Source organism: Lagopus muta, chromosome 5 (assembly GCF_023343835.1).
Source record: "Lagopus muta isolate bLagMut1 chromosome 5, bLagMut1 primary, whole genome shotgun sequence".
In the NCBI taxonomy this organism is placed as follows: Eukaryota; Metazoa; Chordata; class Aves; order Galliformes; family Phasianidae; genus Lagopus; species Lagopus muta.
Window position 1 is genome coordinate 40928905 of NC_064437.1, and position 19653 is coordinate 40948557.

A 19653-nucleotide genomic window follows, 5' to 3' on the forward strand; every position below is an offset into this window, starting at 1 on the left:
GACAGACACAGGGAATATGCCTAAGACTTCTAACTATACTTACATGGTAGTCTCTATACAGAGATATATTTTCTTTTCCACCACACAAAGTCAATTTATCCCCTACAAGTTCCTTCTGCTCAGTTACTGAGATATTTGAAACTGCCTTGTGTTTGCTTAATGTATTTTATCTATGCTATATAGTTTCTAACAGGAGAAAAATAATGTATGGGAAAGTGGTTCTTTGGTTTGAGAGTATTACAAAAAAAAAATCACGTAACACTTGGAAAGTGCATAAAACTTACCTATATATGACTGAGAACACTGTACCCAGGTGATGTTCTATCTCACCAACGAGTAAGGGAAAAACAACAATCAAATTTAATTTCTCTCTACAGAAACCAATGAATTTAGAAACATTTAGAATTCAGAGTTACAGTACTCTGCTTTAGATGCTAAGTCTAAATATCAAAGGCTACAACTGACCTCCAGTCAATTTTTCTCCCATATTCCTACTACTGAGGATGGTGATACTTCATGTCCATATTCTTTTGAAGCTTTACAGGTAGAGTTTGCAGCAACTTTTAGGAAATGAAGGAAATAAAGGAAAATGAAGAAGGAATAAGGAAAGAAGGAAATTAAAGAAAGGATACTGACTCAGCAATGACAGAAAATAAAATTCTTTGTTCTGTCCTATTGTATAAGGTTGGTAATGATTTTAAGACAGATCTACCCCTCTGCAAACACAAATTAGTAAAAAGTTCCTGAAGTCAGAATCAAACTGCTTAATTTGGGTATTTCTCAGTTAATAACTGAACTAATTTAATTTTCATTTGATACATCATCGCCCTCAATTTTCTTCTGTTTTCCATTTCTTCTCCTGGGAAGGTTCCCTCTGTTCCTGGCATGTTTCCTCATCACTCTAATGAGTACTGAGACAAAGAAATCTTTCATTTCTCAGAAATAACCATCTCATCTGTTGCTAATTTCCCTTCCTATTCCTTGTGAACACATGGCTCCTGTCTACAGCCTCTTGTTATGCATACAATTGTGAAATGTTCTATTTCAACTTCAAGCAAAATTTTCCAATTTCAGAAAAAGATTTTAATATATGCCGTCATTTTTCACCCTGTTAACACAGAAGAAATGCAAAGGATTTTCATTAATTCTTGAAGAAAACCTGTTAAAAGGCTTATTATATACAAAACTGGTTTTCTTTCTTCCCTTTTATCTGCACTTTCATTTCTATAGCAGCAGATTAACAGTTTCTATTGTTTGATTGATTATTTTCTTATTCTGCTCTCTTCCTCTAAGTCATTTACATTTTCCCATCTCCTACATGAGCTGGGCTTCTGAAGCACACAACAATGAAGTAAAGTGAGCAAGTGTGCTGAAATTCTCATGTCTTGACTCCTGGATCCAGCCAGATCTTTATCCAAAACATGGAGAGCCTTGTAATGATCCTATTTCAGAAATCTGCGCAGTAAACACTTGAGTTTTACACTGATCATTTAAATCATACTATATAGTCTGTCCAACAAAAATGTTTCTTAAATTAAATTGTATTTAATTAACGTGAAAGACCTAACAACTTGCATAAAAAAGAAGGAAGTCCGCAATGATGGCATCTCCATGAAGTTCTTGCAGCCAAATCTTGTAGAGTTACAACAATCTACAAATCGCGCTGCTTAAGCTGAGGATGACTTTTCTTCCCAGAAACCCATCTTTAAGTAATGTCTCGTTTCTGCTTTTTCCATGCTAAATTTGGCTCCTAGAAATTAATTTAAATTTCAGATTTCCTCGTTCTGATGCAAAACTCACGTAACTTTGAGTCTCAGTACTTATTTCAAGTGCAATGAGCATTACACTTGGCACCACGGTAAGCTAGCAACTATCAAGTAGCATCCAGAATCTTGTTCAAAGTTAAGTCAGTTAAGTTTCATTAACGATATATCACTAGCAAAACTACTGGGTAAAAACTTTGAATGAAAATGTGAAACAAGACCACGCAAATACTAACTAATTTTGTTTGAAGTTCACACAATATACTTTTTCCATTAGGAAAGTCAGACAAAATTTGTTCCAACAATTTTGTTTACCGTTGACTGAAAATGTGCAATGTGCTAAAATAAGTCTTAGTGAGTAATTAGGATCACCAGGTCAACTGTACAATATTTCATTATAATAAAGTTGCTACTTAGAAAATCAATGCTCTTTTTCTTGCCACTCTCAGCAGCCTTGCTTGCTTTGCATATGGCTGCATGTTTAATTAGCGATCCTTCTGTAAGTGTCTGCAATTAGCACAATGATGATTAATAAAATAACTCCTTTAAAGCTCAATTTAGGCAGCAGAACTGCACAATAAGGTATAATTAATTCATCATTAATTAATCATGGCTGATTAACTAATCTGTTGATTAAAAACACATTACGGCATAGTATCCCACCTGAGCTCTGGTGATTTTTCTATCCAGAACTGAAAGAGACTAAGTAGTAGTAAACCATTAAAAAAAATGCATCAAGCAGCAAGTTTATTCATTTAGTCAGGAAATTTAGATAGCAGAGATACATAAAATTTTCCAGCCTTTGTTCATTATTAGCACCCCCTGGGAAAATAAAAAAAAAAAGAAAGAAAGAAAGAAAAAAAGTCCTATTTGTTAAATGTCAACAGATGAACAATAATTGCTGTTTTAGATCATTTATATTCTTAAAGAGGTGGGTTGTTGTTTTTTTTTGAAAGCATCTCAGACAATGGACTAGACTCACACTTTTATAAACAAGACTAAAGGAGCAAATGCAGCAAAACAAGCTTGCAGGAGGGCTCAAGGAGGTCTAAGGCACTAAATGGAAAGCGGTGATTTGCTTTATGAGAAGACAAGATCAAGGTGACTGCAAAACATGCCACTGCGACACTGCTGTTGAGCTGTCTCCATTGCAGTGCCTTGCCTACAATGACTCCACGTTTATAAATTGTATATCAGGTCCCTGAACTTCAGCAAGCCTGAACACAGGAAAACATGCATTTCAATGTGTTGATTTGCTTGCCACCTAGTTCTCAAGCTTTGTGGCATTTAAATCACATACTCAATAAGTTCTGTGCAGTCACAATAACAAGGAACTTATATTTTAAATAAATCCTAGGATTTTCACACTGTCATTTGCCCCCAGATACTTGGGCTTCAGTGAGTTAAAAATGTTGAAATTCAGAATATCTGGAACTACAATAATTTGTCACAACTAAGTTCTTCAGCATTTATAAAGGACTGTATATAAGATTCAGCTGTTCCCACACTGTGACAATGCCTTTGAATTCACAACACATTATTTTCAGGCAATGGAATGGGCTGCCCAGGAAGGTGGTGGAGTCACCAACCCTGGAGGTGTTCAAGGAATGTTTGGATTTTGTGTGGAGGGACATGGTTTAGTGAGCACTACTGGTGGTAGGTGGATGGTGGGCCTGAATGATCTTGAAGGTCTTTTCCAACGGTGGTGATTCTGTGATTATTTTCAGCAATGCCCAGCTACAGGACAAGGGGCAATGGGCACAAACTGGAAGCTCCATCTGAACACAACAAAGATCTTCCTTACTATGAGGATGACAGAGCACTGGAACAGACTGCCCAGAGAGGTTGTGGAGTCTCCTTCTGTGGAGATAATCAAAACCCACATGGATGCTTTCCTGTGCAACACACTGCAGGGAACCTGCTTCAGCAGGGGATTGGACTCTATTAAGGAATTAATTCAAAGTTTAGGAAAAAGGTGATCTGAAAGGGAAAACAGAACTTCAGCTGGAGTACCTCAGTTACTTCGGGTATTCCTAATAAACCCAGAAAAAGATAAGAACAATAAAGGAAAAAGTGACATCTGAAGCAGCATGCTCACTGAAGAATATTAAAGAACAAACTTTTAATTTATGAGTAAACCCTCAGTCCTTCAAAAGTAAGTGACATTACAGTGATCAATAACATTTTCTTTTTTTCCATTTTTTAACAGTCTTCAGGGTATCACTATGCCAATCTCTTAAATTTGTTATAAATGTGAAGTGTTGAATAAGCAGAACTGTAAGTCACAGCAATTACATTTACCCATTAAAAGTACTATTCATAAAAAAGAGCTCTATTTCCAAACCTTTTGTATTTTCTTCATGTTTTAATTCAAGTAAATTAATGAACATAAGAATCATTCCAATATGTGGCAGAGAAAGGAAGCTGACTATAGTCATTTTGATTGTTTTGTCACATAAAGAAGTTTATAAATCAATCCAGAAGGTCAAGTGACTTTTAATGTGGAAACTGGGAAAAAAAAGAAAAAAAGAAAAAACGAATTATTTAAGAGCAGAAAAATAAGAGGGATGTCCTTGGACAATTTCTGAGATCAGTTTACAGATGAAATCCTGACATGAAAGTGAAGGAAACGATACCAGGGATCTTCAAGATTAAAAGTGAACGTTTTCAAGCAATTTTTAAAAATGGACAATAAGTAATCAAAGATTTTAGAGGACAGTGGTAGTGCTCTGCCTAAAACTAAGATATAATCAACACAATATGAGTAATATAAAGGTGTGATACATGATACTGTTAGTGTCAGTTTCTTCATAAAGTCAAGTTTCCTTTCAATACAATAGCAAATTGCCCTGCAATTTCAACTCTTCCATTATCATGAAGTGAAATCTTCAACTCTCCTCCACGTCGAGAACATTGAAAAGCTGAATGGAAACAAGAATAACATGAATCCGGAGTTAAAACTTTAGTATTACAAATCAATTTTTATAAAATGCATGAAAATTCAGGCTAACACGGCCTCTGTATCTCAGACTAGAATTTGACATAAGTGTCTGAACAAAGTGGTATGTAATATCAAGTAATGAAGGATGCTGGTTTACTCTGTTGTAATGAACTGAGTCTTCTTTGCACATCTAAAAATGTCTTAATGTACCCACTCATGAGATAGACCACTTCCCTAGACAAGAAGGAAAAATATTATCTGCTTAAGAAGAAAGAATCACTTCACAGGTAGTGAACTAGAACTAGACAGTAGCTTCTAAGAACACATTTGGTTAATGAGTAAGTAAAACTGAAGTAACCAGCAGAAAAAGTCTGCAAAGAAATACAGATGCTGCTTCAGCTGTCACAAACTGAGACAGAAGTCTTACACAGACAGGAACAAATTTATAACTTCACATAATCCCGAATATATCATTTAATACACTTGGATAAAGTTTAATGATGAAAGCTTTCCACTGATAAATAATCATAAATCTAATTTTTTTAATGAAAATGTTTTTAGTCATACTCAGTTGAGAAGATAATGCTTGGCATGCTGACTCTGCAGTCTTGTTTCAGTCAGTCCAATGTTAGTTGCGGAACTACTTGGTCAGAGAGCGGCCTGGCTAGGATTGCATCTAGCAAAGGTTAGAGTTTCATAATGTTTTGCTTTTGTAAAAGGCTGCAAATGGATGACAATTCACTGATGTTTAGTCTCTCTACCTAATGAAATTCCAGCTGCAAGAGTTGTTCAAAGCTAAAGGGAACATGATATCCTCATGATATCCTAATTTACAACAGGGTAGAGATTGTATTTGGATCCTGGCAGTGTACGAGATCTCTAACAGATGGTACATATGCTGTACACTGTCAGATCATTTCTTAGCCACGGTTGACAAGAAAGCTCTTATTTATGCAAGGATTTCAGATTCTTAGACTAAGCAAAGGGTCCCAAAACAGTGCAAATAGGAGCTATATGACTGCTATGGATGCTTCCTGGTCTTTTCTCTTTAATGAATTACCAGTTATTGATTTTAACAAGAGCAGTATGTATGTACGAACAAATGCTTTCAAATATAATATTTTGGGCTGTTAATGGTCCATGCCACACTAAATTTGGTGAACTACTATTGCCAAGTACAGATACACAGCTGAATTTTCCCACTTCTTTGAGATAGCAGATCTAAAGAAAAGAGCTAAATTATTTCTAGTCTTAGAGGTTGGTTAGATTTTGTTTTTCCTTCTTTAAATGTGGAACCAGTGCTGTCTCTTTCATGGCAGACTTACTAATTTGATTTTGCTCCATTTTGTTTTATTTAAAAAAAACCCTGCAAAATATAAGAGGAAAAAAGCCACAAAGATCTTGCTCAAGACTATATGTAAATAATATTTGATCATCTTCTCCTTCTCTCACACAGAAACACTGATATTCCACACTGTGACTGAAAGAAAGCAGACCTGCACAGAATATTTAATTAATCAGATGATTTCATTTAATAGCAGTATCTTCAGAGAGATTCAAGCATCTCTCATGCGTTTTGGATCATACAGCTATTTCAGTATGTTATGATCTGTAAAAATTATCTACAGTAATTCAATTCAGTGCCCTAAATTCCTTTGTGATTACCCTCAGATAGAGGAAAGTTCAATAGTATGTACAAAAAACTTCAGCACACTTACGTGTAATGTAGCGTTCAGAAGGGGGCCAGTGACCTCACACCAACATCAACCCATTGTTTTGAGGAGCCTCTTATTAGACTAGGCCCATTTACATGAGCATTGGTTACAGAATTTGAGAACTACTGGATTTTATTTGTGATGTCATGATAATGACAAATCAGGAACAAGTGCTATGCTTGAAAAAATACCTGGTTTTAGAAATCATCATTGTTTTGACCAAATCTCTAATGCCTACAAAAGGATTGAGGAAAAAGTCCTTGTACTTAGGCTTTACTCAATATCACTTAATGAAATTAAGACCTCTGAGACTTATATTCCAAAAAATAAGGTCAACAAATCTTCTGATTGATGGAGTGAAACACCTCTCCTTTGGCAGAAATGCTACACTTGTGCATAAATCTGACGCGGCCCAGTGAAAAAGAACACATACCAAAAAAAAAAGCAGTGAATTCTATTGGTCTGTCTTTCCAGTTAATCTCATCATTTAAAAACTGTGATTATAACTGTGCAAAACTCTCTACTTCATGGATCTTTGAATGAGCAAAAACCTGACAAATGTAGATTTATTCTATCTCATGAAGCAATTTCTTCTCAAAAAAACAGAAGAGACTAAAACGTTAAGAGACAGGACCTTAAGTTGAAAGAAATTCTGGCAAATGTTTTGAGAAGGTGATCTTACAGTTCAAGTAAGATCTGCTTCCTCCCACTCCTCATAAACCCCAGAAGCAATCACAGAAGTTAGAGGCAACAACAAAAGCAATTATTTTCACACATTAATTTAGTTAACTGGATTAAAGAGGTCCAGAAAGATCCCCCCAGCTTTACCAAGCATTAAAAATTGCCCTGAATTAAAACTCTTCTCTTTAAATAAATTTGGAAAATCTTTCACAATACGTTTGGGTGTACTAAATTTCTTATGCATGTTTATAAATGACATAAAGATACACAAAATGACATAAAAGATACACAAAAACTGTATACAGATACAACTGCTAAATAGTGTAAATACTACATTCACTGGCAATTATGAAAGTCTAAAATATCTGACATTATAAATTATCTTTATTAAAAACATATTTAATACTATTTCAGGAATTCCTCAAATGAAGAGAAGGATAAAGACTGATAGCAAACTCCCATTTGACACATCTTAAATATATATCTCCAGGAATAATGAGTAAAGTATCTCACCTTGTAAAAAGACTGGAAAATTCTGTTTGTACTTATTGAGAGTTTGTTGTTTGGCAGTTTGGTTTAATAAAGATAGGAAGAGAACCCAAACACAGGATATTATGTCTGATACTTCAGCAGAGATGTAGCTGACCTCCTCCTAGAGGTCACAATACCCAGAAAGAGCTGATAACAAATATAATGTTCCTCTTTTTTTTTGTATACAATTTCATATCTCATCTATTTTGGAACTAAAAGACTTTCAATTTTAAATGGAAGAAAACCTTTATTCTTGCAATAAAAGATACTGCAGAGACACTGCAGAAGTTTCTAAGTAGTCAAGAGATGCTTTAACTTATCAACCTTCAATGATACATTGACTGCCACCTTCTCTAAATAGCCACATCACAAATGGAATTCACTCCCGTAATACCTGATAACCTTCCATGCACATGGAAGGAAAAGATTTTTCTGAACTTACCAAAAAACCACAGGTTGATAAGAGGCCATATGAATTTGTCCCCTTTAAATCTGTTTTGCATCATTTCTACCACACATATTAAAAACAAACAAACAAACAAACAAGGCATTGATGGCAGCAGTCATAAAAGATATTTGTCTATTATGGGAAAAATACTGACAGCTAGCCTGAGAACAAGGCTTGTAAGTCAGGAGCACACCTAGAAAGGCACAGCTGGCTTTTCCAAGGCTGAATGCCTCAGAACTGTGGACATGCTGGAAAAGTCATCCATAATGGAAAAATAAGGAACTGTAATTGCAAATTATTGTCAGGAGAAACGGGACAACAACCTGGGACAGTAGGAATCAGCAACTGGTATTGGCCACTTTAGCTAAAAGAAAAAAAAGTGGGGAGAAAGCAAAATGTCAGAGAGGATAGGAAGCTATACTGGCTGTCTCAGCTGAAAAAAACAAGCAGCGCTGTACACCCTAAACTGTATGCTCATGTGTCTGTCATATTAAAATCTCTTATTTTCTAAGCAAAACAGAACCTCTTTGAGTAGTTCCTGTGTTGCACAAACTTTTCCTTTTCCTAGAGAATTTCCTAAACAAACCAATCTTTGCTGGGAATGACCCCAAAAGCCCATGACACAAGGGTGATCACCTTCAAAGTGAGACTGTCTATTATTTGTATGATCCTACTTGAGGGGGGCAAACTCTTCTTAATTAGACCCTTCTGAGGTCTATTTGACACCCACTTCTGGGAATGGTTTGATAGCACTCACTACCAGTAACATTTTAAATATATGTGCACATGTAGGCAATTAATTGTAAGCATTATTGTTATTTTACTAGTGAGATATTTTTAATAACCTGCAATACCTCAGTATGTATTTGCTGCTACGTTATTTGCTGCTGCTATATTCATCTTATATATATATATATATATATATATATATATATACACAAAATGCATCATATATATATATATATATATACACAAAATGCATGCACTTTCTTTCTTGTTAAGAAATCATAATAGGTTGATATACAGTTGCATTACTAATCATAGGTAGAATCTTCGGAGTTGATTTGTACTCAAGTAGAAAAATACAGGAAATAAAATTAATGTGTCTTTGTATGTAATAAAATTCTACAAACCCACTGTTGTGATCTCCATCCACCTACTTGCCAGGTAGCCCTTTAGACTGTGATAGGTATATTTGCACAAAAAATGAAAAAATCCTACCTTGTGGCAATATGGGACTTTTTTCTTTTTTGCTAAAAATATTAGAGGAGATGGTTGCTGTATCAGTTGCCTTTGCAGCTTAAGACAGTTTCTCAAAAGAGGTAAAACATGGTACACGTAAAATACATGAAAACATAAAAGTAAAAAATGCCACCTAAAAATGCAGACAGAATTTCTGACTGATTATTTAATGAAACACTGTCTACAAGTGGGATGAAAGTTTCTGATCTCCACACTACCATCTGGAGGTGCTCAAGACCTGGTTGGATGGGGCCTTGGGCAACCTGCTCTAGTACCAGGTCTGGAGGTTGGTGGCCCTGCCTATGGCAGGAGGTCAGAACCTGATGAGCCCTTGGGTCTCTTTCAACCCAAGCCATTCTATGATTCTATAATCTCAAGACAGCCAGTCCATCTGGATACAATGACAAAGACAGTTTCCCTCTTCTTTTCAAAAAGTATGGTGTTTCCCTCCCCCCTCCCCCACCCCCAGCTTCATGGAAATCATAATAGATCCGTATGATACAAATGCAAGCAAGAGATCTTCAGAACAGATTGCAAAACTTTTCCTTCAACTTGTGATGGAAAGGTCTCAGTCATTGTGGATTACCACATCAAGCTACGGAGGTCTAGCAGATCCTTTAAAGAGCTTATCAGTGTCAAGTCTCAGATTCATTTGGCTAAATATAGGAAAGCTTATATTCAAGGTAGCTGTTTGTTTTGAAAGACGTTTCCTTTAGGGAACAAGGAATCCTGTTAGATTAAGGATCCAACCTTTGTTTTAGACTAAGTGACAAGAATCATGTCTTTGAGAACAAGCGCATAAAAGAACAGTATTTCCAACACCAACATCACCACCCTGCAATGGAACCAGAGGGTTAAGAGGGTATTTCACACTGCTTCTGTTCTTCCACTTTCTAGCAAAGCAACAGAAACATGAGAAGTGAAGAAGCACTCAATGTCTCTCTATCTAGCCTTGTCAAGTGTAACCGTTTCTCCCAGGTTTTCTTCCCCCATCACGGTCTTCATTATTTGCTTAGCAGTAAACACGTGATCCACTAAGCCTAACTTTTCCAAAGACAAAACAATTATCAATAATAAATCTGCTCTTTCACTTAAGATCCGGTCATCTCAAGAGTAGAACTGCAAATCATACTCATTACAAGCAAATGAAGTTGCCAGTGCCTATGCACCTTGTCTCCATTTAAATATTTAATATTAGATACATTTAAATTAATTGCTTTTTGTTCTTTCCTGCTACCATGTAAAACATCATCATATGAGAAAACTAATCTTAGGACAGAAGAAAAAACTGTGCCATAAAGCATGTCCTTTAAGTACAATCTGAATGCACGTCTCCTCTTATCTAGCTATAAAAATACGAGCCACTTTAAATCATGAGTTTCCTAAAGAACTCATTGAAGGAATTAATCTCGAGTAACTAATTTCCCTTTAAAAATCCCTAATTCAGATAGAAGCATTTTTTTCATCTCAACACATACATGAACGGAAAGGAAAACTCAGTGATCCCTATGGGCCCCATCCAACACAGGAAATTCTATGATTCCATGCTTCTACATTGTACTGAGACGTATATAGATTGTGAATGAGAATAGTGACTGATACCTCTTCCCAATAAGAAAAAGCAAGCCCTAAGGAGCAAGAAGCAAAGTACAATTCAGTCAAAACACACAGTGAACATCAACTAAAGTTCACCAAGCTTTAGTCATGATGAAAGTTCATGACAGTAAAAATACAAAAGTTGAGATCAAAAACCAACCACAGAGTTATGATCCACACACTTCAGATTCCCTACAGACTTAATGTGTCACATTGGGAGGTAGGAAAGAAAGCAGTTACTTAAGGATTACCTCTCAGAAAAAATTTGAGTATTGAAGTTGAGAAACAGATAAGGAGTTATTACAATATTTTGGATTGTAGTTTTTTTGTTTTTGTTTTTTTAAATAGATGAACAGCTTTGCAAGAAAACAGTTCCTCTTACCAAGCATTTCTTTCTTTCCCAGCTGCTCTGACCAGTAGCTGCTTAGAACAGCATGGGCAGATCCTTAAAAGAAATTGGAACGAAAAGCACAGAATTAGAATCACTATTTTATAGAGCGATTACATTCAAAATGCAAATGCCATACACAGATTGAATGTCCCATGTCTGTACTTAAGTGTAAAAATGCCTAGATTTTGCAAAGCAAACAGAACTTAAGGCTTCTGCATTTCATTTGTTTACAATCAAGCAGTATTACTTCCTCATCTTCCAACTTCAAGGGAAATTTTGCCTAAGGGCTTTGTAATTAGCCTCAGGAATAACAGGTAGTATAAGTTATAACATTTGAGCCAAAGTACTGACTTCTGGTAAACAAGTGAGCTTTCTTAAGAACTGGATCTTAAAACATTAAAATTCAATAACATCATTTATCTAGGCAGTATGTTATTCGATGGAACAAATAGCAAAAACCACAAGAAAAAAAACTGAAATGATTTTTGGATATTTTTTAAGACTAGGAACAGGTGGATAGAAGTCACTATGGAAAAAGAAAAAACTCCCTCCCTTAACAGTTTTCACAAACAAAACTCTGTTTGTTCTTTTTTCCCCCAGTCTTGAATCACTGTTACGTATCAGGACGTAGCTCAAGATCTTTTAAGATCTTGCTACAGCCTCTGGAAAACCAAGTTACTGTATCCCAATGGGCAGATACCTTAAAACCCCAGAATGACTTCTCAGATTCATGTTGTGTCAGTGCAAATCAGCTGCTATGAGCAAAGATTCTGCTGGAAACCCAGATGTGAAGCTAGTGTAATTATCAGGGCTCAGGGACACCAGGATATATAATGATTAAGGAATTATTGCAAAAGAAAGATAATACAAAGTCATAACACTGTTAAAAGTATAAATCAGCTATACAGTGAAGAGGTTGTTTCTATAAAAGAACTTACAGATGCAAGACAAGCAACTATGAGCTATAAGGAATCTAGAATCTCAAAGGTTCAGCAAACATCTAGCTTTTCCTATATAACAATAATAAACAAGCTCTGGGATCAGATACATCTACCACTCTGCCTCCTGGCTGTAACAGAAAAGTAGGACTGGAAGTTAAAACAAACAAACAAACAAACAAAAAACCTGAAACATGTGGCTTATATTTCCTTATAAAACCTTCTGCTAGAAGTGTACTATAACCACCACCACTCCAATAAAGAAGTTTTCTATTCAGCAAAATATGTAATGAAACTTTCTGATCAAGTTCTCAGCGGACTAATTATTAATCTGTGATCACTTTATGCCTAAGCAAATAACATTACTTTATTCTGCAGCAAACATCACAGAACATAAAAGAAACTAGAAGTTCTGCCTCTAAAAGTATAACTAGCTAAGTTTGTATTACTCATAGGGCTCAGAACATCCACAATAAAGAATCCTTAAACTAGAGGAGATCTCAGCTGAAGCGCCACAAATACAAAACAATGACAGAAGTGTATGTGAACTTCTTCTATAGTACTTGCTGAATTGCACAACAGTCTTTTGCTTTTCTCTAATTGTCATGGTTTTGTGATTTTTTGGCTTTTGGTATTCCACATCATAACATCATGTGGGGCACTGGGACTTTAACTGTCAATGCTCAAATCCTGCGTACCTGCCCAGAAGAGAAGAACTACATTCCCCAGAGGACCTTGCGGTCAGGGAGAGGAGGTTTAACTCCTGGCAAGGTCACCTGATGTGCTTTTTTTCGCCTGCCCTTCATGGTGGGCGCTGCTCCCATCTCCCTGCTGCTCAACTGGACTGCGCATCTCACCTCAGCGTTGTGGTGAGGCCTATCCACCTTTCGGACATTCTCTCTCTCATTTTATTTGATTTATTAGCTTCAATTCTGATGATACTGTATTATAGTGTGTTATCTTGCATTCCGATAATACTACTTAGTAAATTAGTTTGTTTCTTCTCAGATCAGTGCCGCTGTTTTTAATTATTTTGGGGCCCCCTGTTTCCTTTTTTTCTGGAGGCGCAGATCTGCAGATCCCTCCGCCCCCCTCGTCACAGAACTGGGCTGAACCAGCCCATAAACCATTGATATCTAATTGTAATATGTCAGGAAAAAGTAATGAAAAAAGAGGCAGGAATATCTGGCCTGATGACAGCAGGAAGCTGAATTTTTCTGAACGAGGTTGGAATCAATAACGAAAGTTTTCCTGCTGTCCACAGAAAACAGTACTTCATTAGAAGAGATACTTTGAAGTATAAAGGCACATGAATCAAGTTCAATAAACACCTTTAAACTGAAACAAGACTAAGCCATTTCCCATGCATGTGCTCACACACCTGTAACAGGGTCTTCCAGCACGCCGTACCAAGGTGCAAAATATCTGGAGTAAAAATCATGGCCTTTGTCTTTTCCATTGGGCTTTCCCTTCAGAGTGAGTATGAGTCCTTTCACTTTCCCAGTTTTTTCAGCTGACAGAAAACTTTGTGCACCCACTTGTAGTTCTTCCAGCACAGACCTTGAATTTAATTACAGAATTTGAATATTCCATATTCTTCATTTAACACGAGTTTAAGTTTTGAAAAGCATCAAAAAACCTTAAGATTGTCATCCCTGCACTCTCCGAACAGCCACAGTAAAGTGCTGGATTAGAAAGATCCCTAGCATTGTCCTCTCAACACCATTTTATATGACTGCCCAGAACGCATCCTACACTCCTAGCAAGCAGAGGAAAAAAGATCAAACCATGCATTTCTTATCTACTTATGAAAACAGAGTGCCCAAGAATATAACCTCCAAAAATGTATACTTTCATGTCAACCTTTTCATTACTGAAAAAAATATTTCATCACTACACAATGCAAAAAATAAGCATTCCACCTACTTTCTGAATGAGCAAGCAGCTTATATTACTCAGATCAGAGAATTCTAAAGCACTCTACAATTCTGTAAGTTGCAGATATTTCCCTAAAAAATGAAATTTTGGAAGAGTAAAAATACTGAGTACTCTGCTAAGAATATTTCTTATTTGCCCACTAGTTCATTCTATAGCCAGTAGTTAGGCCAAACTTCAATTGCAATCTAATTAAAGAATTCAGGTCTGGACAACACGTATACAAATTGTTAAGTATAACAATGAAATTCAGGTCTCCGAGATTAACAAATGCTGCGAAATGACTTGAATTGGAATTTCCTCTGTAAAGCTACTTATGATGCTGTAAAGTATGTGTAAGCAGATTAGTCAGCCATAGGGGCATAGGAACCCACAGCATTCTGTCTGCACGTCCTGTCTCACAAAGTGCACCTGTACAGCTATGCAACGAATACTTCTTCAGCTGAGAACCAAGACCCCCAATTTTCTGTTCCACTTTTGACTCAGGAGATTGGCAAAAAGACACCACCACCAAAATTGTTTCCTAAGCCTCCCTTTCTTGAAGACAGTTTTCCAACTAATCTTGTTTAGCGTTGCCGATTCCATAAGCTCACAGGGAAGATTAAAGAATTATTTAACATAGGAATTTAAATTTGTGTTTTCAATCTCCACCTGTTTCAAAAATAGATAAGTGAGCCATGTGTGTAAAGAACAGTGGTTAAACAAAAAGAATCAATTTCTGCACACTTGCTCCAAAAAAGTACCAGATACCTTTCATAAGCATCACTGAGACGGACCAGGAGTTTCTTTGTGTCAGGAGAATAACGGAGATCTTGAACAATCATGTCACCAGTGGCAGCCTGGTACAAAAAAAAAAGAAACAAAAAGAAACAGTGTCACTAGAAAACAAAATATTTACTTACAATTTTCCTACAATAACAAAATCCCTGCTAGAATAGGGCTTATGCAACATCCTTCATGCAACTTTCCAGTACATACAAGCAAGAAAAGCAAATGCACTGTGTGCATGAATGGATACGATAGGTGTTAAGAGCTCTGTGTATGTCAACCTGGAAAGAAATCCAAGGACTAAGAACAGGGCAAGGACACTAGATTGCCCTCACAAGCATACAGCAGGCCGAAAGTGCCCATGAAATGTGACATTCTAGCCAGCAGAAGGCAAAGCTTAGCTACAGCATATTGAAGAATTCCATCTCCTGAACTACAGGATTCAGAGTTTTCAGTTTTGTCAGCCTCCGTGCACAGTGCCTCAAGCAAAGTGAATTTACCACTTTCCAGCCATTCTAATATACAATTATAGCTCATTTAAATGCATTTCTAAGAGAACATCTCTCATTATATTTACCTTTATTAATTCTTCTACTTCCCGAAGTTCCTAAAGGAAAAAAAGAAAACTGTAGATCATTGAGTACTTACATGTATCTATCTACCCAAGTAAAAATAGGTAGATATGTATCCAAACACACATACAAGCAAATAGATGCTTTCCTTGAAAACCTTTTATGAACAAAACCCTGCCTCACCTGTGGGTAGGTTGAGTAAAGCGGTAAGTCCAGCACAATATGGTCTTTCTCTTGTCTTGTTTTCAATTCCCCACTCAGAGTCACAAAAGTAAGAACTGAGTTTGGGTTTTCTAGAGAGAGAGAGAACATTATCAAACATATCAGTATGTATCAAACATAAGAGCTTGAAATAAATTATTATAGCTCATAAAGTAGCCCAGTATGTTCAAAAAAGTTATGCAGCTAAAAATCCAATAAGTTCAGTAAGCTTGTACTGCAAGGCAAAATTCCCAGATGACATTTGCATGTTCAGCATTGTTCCTTAGGAAGAGAGATAGTGGGGCATCAGAACAAATGTAGACATCAGACTGCAGCCTGACAGCACTTGGTAAAAGAAAATACCTAAGGTATCTCCACACTTGTTCTCTAAATGTTCTGAAGACTTAATTGTACAAAAAGAGAGATTTTCTTAATTAGAAACAATTTTTATAACATCTACTATAATAACAAATAGCTTGTAAGCCTACTTTTTATGTGAAATAAAACAGCAGCTGAGGCAAGTGTAGCATGACCACAGAGAGGAACTTCATTGGCCGGGGTGAACCATCGGAGTCCAAAGCGGGAACCTTAAAAATAAAGTTTGCTTTTAAGTGGAATTGTCTTTTCTTTTCAACTTATTCCTACAGTTTCTAAGGATTAATGGCATTTCAGTCAATCGAAACGCATGTTATAATCAGTCTTGGGCTCAAAGGCTCCTACAACTGCCTTTGAATGATTTTTGGAGTACCTACTGCTCTCGAGACCCCTCTACAACTGCGGTCTACTCCTAATAGAGCAAAGCTACTTTGTTGCAAGATCAAAGAGTCAACGCGGCAGAGAAATCGCTCTGCTTAGAAGTGCAAAAACAAACCTTTATCCCCCTAAGTGAAACAAGGCGTGCCAAGGGTTTTGCTGGCATACTGGAATCTGCGCCGCAGCTAAGTCAGTCATGAATTATTTTGCTTAAGCCACCAGTTGGTACTCACAAAAGACTAAAGTATGGTAAGCCTTCATTTTACTAAAAATCCTATTGCTATCAGTTGTTTAAAAAATAAAATCTAAGAGCAAGTATGCTAATAAAGTACCTTAACCTAAAATGAAAAGCCAGGCTATAGCCATGGCTGCAAAGTGAGCAGGTTCAGCAAGCTGATTCAGCTGAAAACTAATCCACCAAGTGATTCTGGATGGGCTCTAGGTACAATTTCAGGTTCCTTGGTTTTGGAAACCTGTTTGTTCCAGTACCACCTCTACAGAATCACTGAGACTTTGTGGCAATCTCCAGTAAGTGATGATTTCCTGAACAGCCAAGCCAGATTCCCTTTGCAATCTTTCGCATACAGAATAAGCTTTGTGTCTCTCTTCTCCTGCTTGTACAAGAGAATTATCTCAGGAGATAATTAGCAGGAATAGAAGTATTAACAGAAGGACCTTTGCATAGCATTTTCAGGAGACTTTCTGCACACAACCTGCTTATTTTGCAAAAGGCACTAAAACAAACAATCAGATATATGAATAATGTTTGTGTACTGTAAAATGAATTGGAAAAGCTGAACAAATGAATCCATGTGCAAAAGGCTTAATAATATTATTAAAAGATGCATTACAACTCCACAATTTTGCTTTTGCCATCTTATACATTAGCATCATTCTTTATAAATGCACCCATAGTTTCTTCCTGCTTTTTCTAAGAGACCGCAGGGCAAACAAAGCCACTCACTTTTGGTAAAGTCATCCGTAGGGTGCAGTTTTCTGATGAAGGCAGTTTCGGAAAGGTTCATTTCTGTCGCAATTCTTTGGTGCAAATTTTCATCCAAGTCCTAACAATGAGATGACAAACCCATTTAATGACAACTCATAAAAATACAGAATCAAACTGTCTTTCAAATCAATTCAGTCATCTCATTTTCCTGTGATAATGAAGCAGATTCATTTTTAGTTCAAAATATTTTGAGGGAAAAAATACAAAAAACCCTTGCAGCACAAAATAGGCTAACTAGTTCAATCATTGTGGTATGTGGCCATTACCCATACCTCGTCTGTAAGCCCACAGATCCTTGAACGACATGGGGGATAGTTACAAAATGCTAAAGTCAGTCCTTCCAGAAGGACTTTCTTTCCAGAAGGACCTTCCAGAATCTTTCATTTTGATTGAAGGCACAACAAGAAGTCATTGCTAACAACCTAAAAATAGCTACAGCTCTCCTTTTTAACTCTGAGAAACCCATGTTAGCAGGGGGAATGTCGCAATGGCCAGGACAATAACTAAGGCATTTTATCAGCACTTACTGCTGTACCCTCAACATTACTCCTTGAGCAACAGGAACAATGTGCTAAGTCAGTAAAAGTTGGAACAAGAAACTGAAGGAAGAAACATGCTGGAGCTCACTGCATGATAGAAGGGCACACGAGGTATAGCAACAGTATAAGTTGTTACTTCACTCTTGTTCCTTTCCCCCTGGTCACACAGACCAACCAGGTTCAAGGGTCTGGTCTGTAAAGAACTAACATACAAATGAAAATGTACTAAGCGGACCTGGTCAAGTTCAACCTTGGTCAGATCGAACTTTGCCCTGCTAACTTGACTTTTTTCCCTTAATAACCTTAATCCTTTGAACCAACGATCCCCTGCTATTGCTGCAGAACAGTTAGTGATAGGCATAGCAGATCGATCCTTCCATGGTGAAACCTACACGATGAGACAACACCCCAACCTTTCACAGTCTTTGCTTTAACCCAGGAAATTAGCGCTTGCTACAGAAATACCAAATTAGAACAAAGACCAGCCAACATTTTGCTGAAAATAATAGAATTTTATTGAAATACTGCCATCATGTGGCACTTCTCGGGAAGGGTTTGTATCATCACTCGTGTACTCCAGTTCTTAAAAAGCAGCTGCTGCGGCTTGGGAAGGAACAGAGAACAGAAGCAGCGCTAGCTGCTCCATATGTTCTTGGAGCTCAGAACAAAATTAATTAGAACTTTAGCTTTAACGACCCTGAAGCCTCTAGCCTGCAGAGGAAACGTTAAAACCTCAACATGCCATAGGCAACACGTAAGTCACCTTCTGAACGTATTAACAAGTTTACAAGTTTAAGGTCAGTGCATTCAGAGAGGGGGGTGTTTAGATTTTAGATAGCCAAAAACAGCTCTGAAGCGAGATGTTGTGTGCCAACTTGGCTGCCTTTGTAAGCATGCTCCATCGTATGAGATCTGTGAGGGTTCAGGAAGAGCTGAGCAGGATTCAGAGGGCCAATGTGAACCACTAACAGACTGCTACATTTACCTTCCCATTCCCATCAAGTGATACCACACAAATAAGACAAGACATGTACGTTTCTAATCTGGTCTAACAGCTGGTTCTGGGGAGCGGTGAACCAATCAGCACCATCTGCTCAGCACACCTTCACGAGAATGACTGCACCACAGGCACAGTGCAGCCTGCAGCAAAACCTGCCTGTCACAGGGACACGAGGCGACTCAGTCACAGGGCTGTACGCGTCTCTCCTCTCTTTCACAGGAAACAAAAAAAAAAAAAAAAACACCTCGTTGGGAAGGAAAAAGGAGAACCTGTTATAACGGCTAAGCCGCTCCGCCCGGGGCAGCGGCACAAGCACGCCTTGCCTGGAGGCAGCAGCCCCAGGCAACCTCGCAACAACGGCAGCCACCGCTGCAGCCCGTCATTGAAGATCCGTCCGTTTCTTTTTCAGACTTACATTTTCGAGCAGACAAACTGCCGCGGGGTTTCCACAAAACGGCCGGTTTGTAAAGGCATCAACCGTGAAAACGGGGACCTGCATCGCCGCAGCGCTCCCGGCCTTTGCCCGCTGTCTCCCCACGGCGCCCTGCCCGCAGCGCGGCCCCGTTTATGCGCCCCGACGGCGGGAGGAGCCGCTCGTCACTTCCCAGCCTCCTCCCGCGGCCTGCCGCCGGC

General features: G+C 37.6%; 1 protein-coding gene across 1 annotated transcript; it reads right to left on the reverse strand.

Moving 5' to 3' along the window:
* Positions 1 to 241: 241 nt before the first annotated feature.
* Positions 242 to 19622, reverse strand: PBLD (phenazine biosynthesis like protein domain containing). Its single transcript, XM_048943764.1, has 9 exons — positions 19436 to 19622; positions 17440 to 17539; positions 16211 to 16309; positions 15705 to 15814; positions 15527 to 15556; positions 14932 to 15020; positions 13628 to 13806; positions 11300 to 11362; positions 242 to 4684 (listed from the first exon to the last, which is right to left on the reverse strand). The coding sequence occupies exons 1-9, from the start codon at positions 19517 to 19519 to the stop codon at positions 4572 to 4574; spliced, it is 867 nt and encodes a 288-aa protein (XP_048799721.1). The 5' UTR covers positions 19520 to 19622; the 3' UTR covers positions 242 to 4571.
* Between the last annotated feature and the right edge of the window lie 31 nt (positions 19623 to 19653).